The sequence below is a fragment of the Erythrolamprus reginae genome, chromosome 1, assembly GCF_031021105.1.
Source record: "Erythrolamprus reginae isolate rEryReg1 chromosome 1, rEryReg1.hap1, whole genome shotgun sequence".
NCBI lineage: Eukaryota > Metazoa > Chordata > Lepidosauria > Squamata > Dipsadidae > Erythrolamprus > Erythrolamprus reginae.
In genome coordinates this window covers 269,868,015-269,880,064 of record NC_091950.1, presented here as the reverse complement: position 1 = coordinate 269,880,064, position 12,050 = coordinate 269,868,015, and the positions used below count along the sequence as shown (strand labels likewise).

General features: G+C 38.2%; 1 protein-coding gene across 1 annotated transcript; it reads right to left on the bottom strand.

Moving 5' to 3' along the window:
• Positions 1-1,926: 1,926 nt before the first annotated feature.
• LOC139173306 (glutathione S-transferase 3-like) lies at positions 1,927-10,938 on the bottom strand. Its single transcript, XM_070763058.1, has 4 exons — positions 10,830-10,938; positions 7,207-7,258; positions 4,462-4,595; positions 1,927-2,073 (listed from the first exon to the last, which is right to left on the bottom strand). The coding sequence occupies exons 1-4, from the start codon at positions 10,914-10,916 to the stop codon at positions 1,927-1,929; spliced, it is 420 nt and encodes a 139-aa protein (XP_070619159.1). The 5' UTR covers positions 10,917-10,938.
• Positions 10,939-12,050: the final 1,112 nt, after the last annotated feature.

Here is a 12,050-nt window from a genome sequence, read left to right as displayed (position 1 = left end):
CCGCGCTTCACCTACTGCCGCTTCACTTCATCGCGGGTTTCTGAGGAAGTCGATCGGCAGATTTAAACAGCCTGCCAAACTCGATCGGCAGGTTTTTCAAAAAAAATAAAAATCTAAAATTGTAAATACTGTATTTAAATACTGTATCTAAAATAAATACTGTGTGGGAAGGGTTTATAAACACTAAAACAATGAAAACTTACCAAACAATTACAATATAAATACTTAAATAAGTACTATCAGTCGATAAATTCCCCATCGCGGATTTCACCTATCGCGGCCAGGTCTGGAACATAACACCAGGGATAGGTGAGGCACTACTGTAGTTGCTTCCGGAGAGCCGGTGCTGCCACAGAGAAGGCCCTCCCCTGCAGCTCCACCAACCAACACTGCCTAGCAAAAAGAACCTGGAGAAGACTAACTCTGTGGGCCTTTATTGGTTTAGTACATTTACATTAAATGTAAATGTACTAAAATTTTGACATGTATACCTTTGAAGAGATTGATAAGATACTATGGAAACCTGGACATATTAGTTTAAATCCTAAACATTTAATTTGAGTAATTTTAATACTATGTTATATTTAACACTGTGCTAAATCACGGTTTGTTGTATATGCTAAAATGGCTGGATTTGAAACAACTTTGAATCAAAATCAAGGAATATGCTATGGTTTGAAAGACCAGAAAGACTAGGGAAAGGGAAAAAAAGGTATGAACAACCCAAAAAACCTTTGTACAATGTTAAATACAGGGGGAGGACAAAAAACCGGAAACACCTTGAAAAATCATCATTGTTTTTTTTATTGGACTAGTAAAAATATTACTTCATGCTGCAATGATTAACAATATCCTTTAAAACAGCAGGTAACTTTTGATAGATCACAGTTTACAAAAAGGAAAGAACATAAAAATGGTGGTGATGAAGACTGCGGTGGCCTGGGTAACTATGCTTTGACATACTGAATGGTAGGACAGAGTTTCTTCAAAGGGGTTGCATGCTTGGTTTACTTATTTGAATTAACTTTTTTGACTGACACACATTTTGTTTTCTACCAAAACTTGTGAGTTCCTATTTTGAAGATTATACAGTAAATGTCAATAGTATACCGTATTTTTCAGAGTAAAAGACGCAACTTTTTCTTCCCTAAAAGAGACTGAAAATTTGGGTATGTCTTATACGCTGAATGTAGCTTTTTTTGAAGTTTGTTTTCCAGCCCTAACTAGGTGCTAACTATCTTCCCACCACTTACCTTGCAGGCTCTTTCGTTGTTACTCTCTGCAAGGAATGTTTTTCCAGCCCTGAGTCTTTGCAGGCTTTTTTCATTGCTCTACTTGCTCCAAATAGGTTTCTTTCCAGCCCTAACCAGGTGCTAACGATGTTCCCAGCTCTTACCTTCTTGCAAGCTTTTTCATTGTTACTCTCTCCGAATAAGGTTTTTTAAAAGCCCTAACGAGGGGACAAAATAATATGCTGAAGCTGACCAGACTAATGACACTAGCCAGATGAATACCTGCTAGGCAGATTCCCCCCTCCTATTTTCCTCCTCAAAACTAAGATGCGTCTTATACTCCGAAAAATACAGTGATTTCAGGGAGGCTATTGAGTTGTCAAAATTTAAAAAAGAGAGATTACAGATAGTCAAGAATTAAAACACCACTTCTTAAAAATATGATTCTGTTATTGAACGTTGATCTTAATCAGTCATAATATATTATACTGTATCAAATCCCTTTACTGTTCTTTGCCACAACAATCATTATCATCTACAAAAGAAGGTATTTTCACAACACATAATCCAGTTTATAAGGGTTGTGTGATACTCTTGCAAACTGTATGTGTCTCCATGTGAAAGCATGGCTTTTGTCCTGGGAATATTACAAAATTCTGTAACTTTGAAATCATCAGAACTACTTCATGGAATCTCAAGGACTTGGTTTCAGCTGGTGATACATCTGGAGAACATTTCTCACTGTCTCCATGTATTTACCATCAGGGATAGGTTTCCTCTGGCTTCCGGGTTCCAAAAACTTCTTAATTGTTGGGATGTGACTGATCCTTGTTTTAAAAGCCTAGTGATGAGGATGAAAACACTTTCATCAAGTGGACTTTAGCATTAAACAATCAAAAAGCTACAATTATGACATAAGTCACAATATACACATGTAATGCCAACCATGTGTACTGTATTTTTCAGAGTATAAGACACACCATTTTACACCCCCTCCCCAAAAGAGGGTGAAAACTTGGGTGCAACTTATACACCGAATTTTCTTGTGCTAATCAGTTGCTGAATCTGGATGCAAGGAAGTAAGTCAAGCGCTTATCTTACAATCTGTCAAGTGTGGATGACTTCCAATTCTTGAGTCCTTTTTTACCAGAATTCCCTCTAAACAAGACCATCAATTGGCCATCATGCTGAAGAAAAAACACACATAATAACTGCAGTAAAATCCTAAAATAGGTGTAATCTGGTTAAAAATAAAATTGAATATCCCCAAACATTAGCTTTTTAAATGGCTATACATGAACAATTTTTCCAGGAAATGTATTTAACTGGATAGCCTTATGACAAAGTAATATCTAATCAAGGAGTTAAACTTGGTTCGCAGATGCTAGACATTTATCCTTCCTTGAATTCCAACTAACCAGTGGCAAATGTAGAGCAGATGGCTATAGTAGGTATGCATAGCACCGGGAGAAGTTCATACCACTTCAGTTTCTCTAATTCAAATAACTGAAGACACACAAGGAAAGTTGCTTTCCAAGGACCAGAACTTGGTAAATGTTCTTTTGGAATAAGCCAATGCTTCTTAAATAGTGGGGCACACGCCCCCTGGGGGGGCATGGAGTGATGCAAGGGGTGCACATAACCCCAAGCCACATGCTTTTTTTTGCCGTACCGAACAATAACACACAGCACAGAGCAGGAAATATGAGTGCAGATAACAAACCCTTAAGAGACACCATGGAAAAATCTTTAACAGGGATGAAAAGAAAGGAGGAGAGAGAGGGAGATAATGAAACAAACGTAAGTCCCCCGAAAGCTAAGACAAAGAAATATGACAAAGTGCATGTAGTGCTCGGCTTCACTGTGACTACGGTGGGAGATGAGGAAAAAACGGTATGTTTACTGTGTCTAAAAATGTTGGCAGTGGACAGCATAAATTAAGGCATCACTTAAACACATTACACCCCAATCATGCTGATAAGCCACTTGAGTTTTTTCAGCGAAAATGTGCCAAATATTGCAAACAATCGTCCCGGTGGAGAGTTTGGGGAGGGGGCAAAATGTTTACTTCTTCCAGGGGGGTGGGGTGTAACAGAAAATAATTGAGAAGCACTGGCGTAAGCAAAGAAGTACTCTGAAACATAATCGTAGTCCAATGGTTGAGTTACTCACAGCTTGCATGTCAACATGCCTATACATTGTGTTAAGCCACAAAGTTTGTTTAGTGACAGACACGCATGGCTCTGCCTAATGGCTCCAACAACATCCTACATGCTGTGCTTCAGCTTCCCAGAAGGAATTGGGAAGGAGAGAGGGGAGAACCACACAAACCTGATGGAGCCTGGCTGGCAAAACCACAGGTGGGTGGTTGCCTGCATGGGCCTGCAAGCAAAACTAGCAGGTGCTACTAAACAAAACTCATGGTTTTACATGGTTGACTAGCCCATGTAATATTTTGAGGAGTGGGCCACAATTTATTTCAGTGAGGGAGATGCTTTTATGTGACTGAATCAAAGGCAGGCATAATAATCTCTACATGGGGCTACCTCTGAAGAGTGTTTGGAAACTTCAGATCGTGCAGAATGCAGCTGCGAGAGCAATCATGGGATTCCCTAGGTATGCCCATGTTACACCAACACTCCACAGTCCGCATTGGTTGCCGATCAGTTTCCGGTCACAATTCAAAGTGTTGGTTATGACCTATAAAGCCCTTCATGGCATCGGACCAGAATATCTCCGGGACCACCTTCTGCTGCACAAATCCCAGTGGTTAGGTCCCACAGAGTAGGCCTTCTCCGGGTCCCGTCGATGAAACAATGCCGTCTGACGGGACCCAGGGGAAGGACCTTCTCTGTGGCGGCCCCGACCCTCTGGAATCAGCTTCCCCCAGAGATTAGGACTGCCCCCACCCTCCTTGCCTTTCGCAAACTTTTGAAAACTCATCTATGTCACCAGGCATGGAGGAATTGATATATCCTCAGCTGCCTTGACTTTATGTATGGTATGTTTGGATTGTATGACTGCTTTTAATAGGGGCCTTTTATAACTGTTGTTAACATTGGATTTGTATATGATGTTTTATTGTTGTGAGCCGTTCTGCGTCCTCGGAGAGGGGTGGCATAAAAATCTAAATAATAATAATAATAATAATAATAATAATAATAATAATAATAATAATAATAGGATTGCAGCTGAAATTTCAAGTTAGCTAAATACAGTAGGGACATTACAATGCTCTCTCCTTCAAGTTTGTCCCATACAAGTTGTACTTTGTGGCAATGTAACGGAGGATGGCCCGTGTCTGCACCAGCTTCATCCCATCAATTTCCACCATGGGTGTTTGCTGAAACAGGAAGAAGCCATCTTTGGAAAGAAGAAAAACACAGCAAATGTAAATATTCTGTCTACAAAGCACATGTTTACTTTACAACAGAAGGCAAGAGCAGCCAAGGTCATTTTATATTTGTTCCGGCTCATTTCTGCAATACTGATATAAAGAAATGTTTCATTCAACTAATATGGGTTTTGCTGTTCTGCTATTAGTTCTTCAGAATAAAACAATAAAGATGGTTTCACCCAATATTCTAAGGCATAAAACCTAATTGCAAACCAGAAGAGATTTCACATAATAATATAATTATTCAATGCACTGCATGAATATTGACACTCATTCCCATCCCCAAATTTCTGTTTAGACAAAAAGTATCATCGAACCTTACAGCTGTCTACCCATACTATATTTGGGATTTTAACACAGCTGATTTAAGGAACATGCCAAGAGAACAGAAGCTCTATTCTAAAAGTTACAGGAGAAAAATGCACCTGTATGTTCCCATATGTTCCCATGTGTTTTCTGAAATGAGATATCTATTCCTTCATTTTTCAAGCAAGGTTTCTCCCCCATTCTGTTTGCAATTTAAAAATATGGAAATGTCTGCAGCAGATGCTTATGTTCTCCTAGAGTCTCATTCAATTTGTTTTTAGAATAACCTTAGTTTAAAAATACAGTACTGGTCAACCAACCAAGAACTGCAAACAGTGTTTTGAAAAATAAACACATAGTAATATTTAGTTAAAGTTGTCCAAACATGGCAGTGAATGTTGCATTCAGGGCTAGAAAGAGTACAGCATAATAGTCCTTCTGTATTATAATTCTCTCTCTGGATTACCATAAAACATAAAACCAGAATTAAAACCAGAGATATTTAAAAGACAACCCTCCCCCCACAATATATTGAGCCAGATTGCATTCCAAAGTTAGGCAACACCACATTCAGTTACTGCAAGAACATCCATCAGCAAACAAGAGTTGTAGTTATTCTAAATATAAAATATTGCAAATTATTAACATTGGTTGATAGAGCCTTCAGACAGTACTTTCATGAATCTAAGAAACATAGATTCGATATGCAGAAACCGATCCTTTTCTCCCAACAAACGTAGGATAATGTATATTTTCAAGGGCAGGGATCATGTGTCCTTCTGTATGTTGAGTCTTCACCCCTGGCCAGGTTGCGAGCTGTAACTCAACATCTGGAAGGGCACAGGATCCCCGCCCTTGAAAATGTAAATTATTCTACATTTATTGGAAGGAAAGGATCAGTCTATGGATATTAAATCTATATTTCTTAGATTTATGAAGGTACTTTCTGAAGCCTCCATCAACAGATGTTAAGAAACATAGAAACATAGAAGACTGATGGCAGAAAAAGACCTCATGGTCCATCTAGTCTGCCCTTATACTATTTCCTGTATTTTATCTTACAATGGATATATGTTTATCCCAGGCATGTTTAAATTCAGTTACTGTGGATTTACCAACCACATCTGCTGGAAGTTTGTTCCAAGGATCTACTACTCTTTCAGTGAAATAATATTTTCTCATGTTGCTTTTGATCTTTCCCCCAACTAACTTCAGATTGTGTCCCCTTGTTCTTGTGTTCACTTTCCTATTAAAAACACTTTCCTCCTGAACCTTATCTAACTCTTTAACATATTTAAATGTTTCGATCATGTCCCCCTTTTTCCTTCTGTCCTCCAGACTATACAGATTGAGTTTATTAAGTCTTTCCTGATACGTTTTATGCTTAAGACCTTCCACCATTCTTGTAGCCCGTCTTTGGACCTGTTCAATTTTGTCAATATCTTTTTGAAAACATCTATTTGAAAACATAAATAAACTTTAAAAAAAAGAATTTTCAATATTTTATATTTAGAATAACTACAACTTTTCCATGCTGATGGGACTCATCCATTAGTAATGCTTCAAATATGGTTTATCAGGCCATAAAGATATACTCTGCGTTGTACCAAAATTTGAGGTGCTTCTGTGAGAGACTAAAGCCCCCCAAAAGTTTATTTGTTTGTTTGTTTATTTATTTTTATATATATTTGTCATACAAGTATAGAATTATAGTTTGTATTAACATAACAAAGTATAAAGAGGTGATAAAAAGGATAATAGGACAGAAGGACGGGGACGGTAGGCACAATAACCGCCCCGAGTCTACAGAGAGGGGCGGCATACAAATCCAATAAATAATAAAAATAATAATAATAATAATAGTGCGCTTATGCACGCCCCTTAGAAAAGGGGAGAAGTCAACAGTAGATAATTTAAGGTTGAAGATCTTGGGGTTAGGGGTTCACTCAAATGGAGCAAATTTCCTATCACCATAGCTTTTCCTCTTAATCAGGGACATTGAGATTTTTTTTTTCAAATTAACATATTTTGTAGTTTAAAAGAATTGGACAATTCCTGCCTTAGAACGCCACGGCTTCTTAACCTTGCATTGCGTCATGATGGATTATGCCTAAGTAAAAATGTAACCGTTTTTATTATGCATTGTTCTTTAGGAACAAGGTCATAGCTCTTCTCCATCACTCAAGAATGGCAACATCTATTTGTTTCCATTCAAGTAGAGATTCAGTGCCATTGGTACAGTCAAATATTTTCAGTTCCATCACAAATAACCTTGAAGCAGCTTCTCATATTGTTCTCGGGTCTCAAAAAATTCCTCTTCAAACTAAAAGACATAAAAAATGCAAAGGGAATTGTTTTCAGAATTCTAAAACTCAGGTTCAAAATTGAATGCAATCCACCGAGAAGAATCACTGAACTTTTGCCTACAAATAACCATATATGATCATCAAATACCTCGGAACAGAACTGAATTATCTTTAGGAGGGTTTGTATATTTATATTGTACATTTGAAAAAGTAACTTTTAGTAAGACGGATTTTTGCAAGCAATTTTTTTATCTGAATTATACTTGAAATTAAGCAAGAGTAGGTGATATAATTTTTTTTCATATTTCATGTACGCTGAGAGCATATGCACCAAGACAAATTCCTTGTGTGTCCAATCACACTTGGTCAATAAAAATCTATCTATCTATCTATCTATCTATCTATCTATCTATCTATCTATCTATCTATCTATCTATCTATCTATCTAAAAAAAAAGACAGTTTCATGTTGTCATTCAAGCATCTTGAAATTTGACTCTTTCCTCTGTAGTATAATCAAAAGTTTTGATATTCACTTTTTGGGTTATGCAAGTCAGATCCACACCATTAGCAAGAAAAAGCTACAGTAGTAAAGTACATGCATTACAAGACAAAAAGGTTGCAATTGTGTGTTATTAATTTTATAAATTATGTACTATGGGATTCAAAATGCATATCCTACTTTATACGATCTTCAAAATGGCCACTCTTGAATGTATTACTGAATAATAGAAAAAAGACTGCACATACCATGGCCTGTTTCACTCCATCTTCAAGTCTTTTGCATAGCTCATAAGCCTTCAGCAAAATCCTAATGTACAGGCAAAATCCTAGCTGTACAGTAGGATTTTGCTGAAGGCTTATGAGCTATGGACTTACAAATGTTCACTTAGTGACCATTCGAAGTTACAACGGCACTGAAAAAAGTGACCTATGACCGTTTTTCACACTTATGACCACTGCAGCATCCCCATGATTAAAATTCAGATACTTGGCAACCAAGTCATGTTTATGATGATTGCAGGGTACAGAGTCATGCGATCACCTTTTGCAACCTTCTGACAAGCAACGTCATTGGTGAAGCCAGATTCACTTAACAACTGGGTTACTAACTTATTAACAATGGTGGTAAGAAATGTCATAAAATGGGGCAAAATTCACTTAACAACTGTCTCGCTTAGCTACTATACATACATTTTTGGCTCAATTGTGTTGTAAGTCAAGCACTACTTGTACTGGGGACTTTACAAAACATTTCTAACACTTTAGGTATAAACTTGAAATTTCAACAAACTGAGGACAGAAAATATCACTTGGGCTTCAAAAGCCATTCATACAGGACTATGAGACAAAAAAAAGTGAAAGCATTGGGATCCGGCAGAATTCTAGTTAGAATCATTAACTATGCCGGTTACTTGGGCACATAGTGGTAAAGAGAGAAAAAGAGACAACCAGGATATTGTGTCATACATATAAGACACAATGATACATATGGGGGGGGGGAGTATTTAGTCAGAAACCATTTATCTTTTCTTCCTTTCAAATATGTTCACCTATACTTGTATATCTTTTCTTCTATTCTTTTCTTTACTTATATTATTACATATCTTTCTCTTCAATGTGTATTATGTATTGGAATGAATAAATAATTAAATAAATAAATAAATAAATAAACAAATAAACAAATAAATAAATAAATAAAACCAATTGTGCAAATTCTCCCACTTAAGAAGATGAGAGACGCCTGTAATTCACATCATAGGTAGGCCTCAACTATGAGAGACAACCTGAGGAAACACATCCAGAAAATCACATTGTCTGATTTTTAACTAATTTATTTGCAAATTATGGTGGAAAATAAGTATGTGGTCACCTACAAACAAGCAAGATTTCTGGGTCTCACAGACCTGTAATTTCTTCTTTAAGAGGCTCCTCTGTCCTCCACTCATTACCTGTAGTAATGGCACCTGTTTGAACTTGTTATCAGTATAAAAGACACCTGTCCACAACCTCAAACAGTCACCCTCCAAACTCCACTATGTTGAAGACCAAAGAGCTGTCAAAGGACACCAGAAACAAAATTGTAGTCCTGCACCAGGCTGGGAAGACTGAATCTGCAATAGGTTAGCAGCTTGGTGTGAAGGAATCAACTGTGGGAGCAATAATTAGAAAATGGAAGACATACAAGATCACTGATAATCTCCAGCAACCTGAGGCTCCACACAAGATCTCACCCCGTGGGGTCAAAATGATCATAAGAACGGTGAACAAAAATATGTGTTGCCTTGACCACCATTTTCGAGTCTACGGAGAGAGGCGGCATACAAATCTAAATAATAATAATAATAATAATAATAATAATAATAATAATTATTATTATTATTATTATTATTATTATTATTTTGGAAATGAACAAATGCTTTTCAGCAGTGATATTGCAAGTGTAGTCAACCCATATTCTCAGCTCTCACCCCAAAGCTTGGAAATGTTGTAGCTACCCTCTCACCCTCTACAACAAAGCTCCCTAGAGTGAGAAATATTGGCTTAAATTTTGAGCAATGTTGGGGCTTTACCATCCATCCATCCATCCATCCCCCAATGATGACTTTTGATCTTTCTCCATGGAACAAACATTCCATTCTAACACCATTTCCCCCCCGCCGCATCCCCAAGATGTTACCTCCATGCATCTCATTGCACTGATGAGTGAGGCTTGCTTATTCTTTCTTAGCTGTACTGTAGCTTCAAGATCTTCCCACCTAACTCTCACACCCTCCAAGGACAGGTAACCCAATCTCTTTGGCCAGTGATGGCAAACCTATGGCACGGGTGCCACAGGTGGCACACGGAGCCATATATGCTGGCACGTGAGCTGTTGCCCTAGCCAGTTGATTTTTGGCTCGGACAGAGGCTCTGGGAGGGCTATTTTGGCTTCCAGGGAGCCTCGAGAGGGATGGGGAGGGCGTTTTTACTCTCCCCAAGCTCCAGGAGTCAGTTCTATTATGTTTAAATTTCCTGAAGAAAAGAACGGGATATGAGGCCACAGCAAAATATTTACAGTGCATAACATACAGGAAGTCCTTGACTTTATAACTGCCCATTTAATGTCAGTCTAAAGATATGATGGCGTCAGGAAAAACTGATTATCCTCAAAATTACGCATGTTGCGCTACTCTCATTGTCACATGATCACAATTCGGGCCTTTGGCAACTATCTCATATTTACAAATGTTGCAGTGTCTTGGAGCCATGTGATTGCAATTTGTGAGCTTTCCAGACAATTTCTGGCAAACAAAATCAAATGGAAAACCCAGATTCACTTAATATCATTAAGCAGAGTTTTCCTAATGATGCCCATGGAAAAATGGTCATAAATGGCCATAAAAGTAGGTCCAGTCATATGACAACGCACTTCAGGGCTGCATCTCTTGGAAACCAAAATTATGGTTGTAAGTTGAGAACGACCTGTAGACCTTTCCTTGAAAATGGTTTGATTTTTTCAAATTCTAAAAGATGATTCTTTCAGAGAAAAGAAATTGGCAACAATATTCCAACAACCTTCTGGGTCTATAAATAAGGAAACACAGACCTCTACGCCAGCAGCTGCTAACAACCACCGTATCTGTTCCATTCGGCCTCGTCCATTAAAATAATACAATTTATGTTTCTGGGCCATTGTTTCTTAATCTCCTGGGATGGGGTCCTGAGGAGGGAACAAAACAAAGAACAAAAAGTAATGAAGCGATCGTTCTATTACATGAACACAGGGAAGGTGAGGCAGAGGAAAGCTAATTGATCAGATCAAAATATTTCATCAGGCACTGAAGTACAGTTTTATTAATAGATATACAGTGGTACCTCTACCGACAAACACCTCTACTTACGAACTTTTCTATATAAGAACCGGATGTTCAAGATTTTTTTGCCTCTTCTCAAGAAACATTTTCCACTTACAAACCCGAGCCTCCAAAACTGTAACCAGAAAAGGCAGAGAGAAGCCTCTGTGGGGCCTCTCTAGGAATCTCCTGGGAGGAAACAGGGCCGGAAAAGGTGGGGAGAAGCCTCCATGGGGCCTCTCTAGGAATCTCCTGGGAGGAAACGGGCCGGAAACGGTGGGGAGAAGCCTCTGTGGGACCTCTCTAGGAATCTCCTGGGAGGAAACAGGGCCTCCACCCTCCTTGTGCTTTCTCCAATCACACACATGACTTCGTTTTATATTGATTCCTATGGGAAAAATTGCTTCTTCTTACAAACTTTTCTATTTAAGAACCTGGTCACGGAACAAATTAAGTTCATAAGTTGAGGTACCACTGTACTGCTACCACTTAACATCATCTTTGCTTTGTTTGTGCAGGAGGACATGACTCCTGTGGTTTGACAGAAGGCAGGACAGTTCAGTAAGTACACTCTTACTTACGTAACCACAAAACAGTTTACATATTTCCATATTCAGAGAAACCTTGTAGAAAACAGTAGTTAAGAGCAACATTGGGCTAACCCAGAATTGGGTCTCAATAAATCAACTGCTAATTCAGAAGTGATGTCCAGATAACCTCTCACTTGATCCAGCCTCTGTGTCAACATATGACATAATATCTGGTGCAGGTGGGAGTTCCTGCCCTTTCCCCAAAAATAAGTCACCCCCGAAAGTAAGACATAGGAGAAGTTTCGTAGAATTGCCTAATATAGGGCATTCCCTGAAAGTAAGACGTAGGAGACATTTCGTTTCACAGCATTCCTGAACAGAACGTATATAGCATATATTTGAAGAATGTATAATTGTTGTACATGGAAATAATGGTACGGTAGT

What these genes read in the sequence shown, in the direction of transcription:
- LOC139173306 (XM_070763058.1), bottom strand. Translation starts at nt 10,916, where the DNA reads ATGGCCCAGAAACATAAATTGTATTATTTTAATGGACGAGGCCGAATG. An exon ending in TAGCAGCTGCTGGCGTAGAG is followed by an intron (nt 7,259 to 10,829) that starts GTCTGTGTTTCC and finishes TATGTCTTTTAG; the next exon opens with TTTGAAGAGGAATTTTTTGA. An exon ending in ATATGAGAAGCTGCTTCAAG is followed by an intron (nt 4,596 to 7,206) that starts GTTATTTGTGAT and finishes TTCTTTCCAAAG; the next exon opens with ATGGCTTCTTCCTGTTTCAG.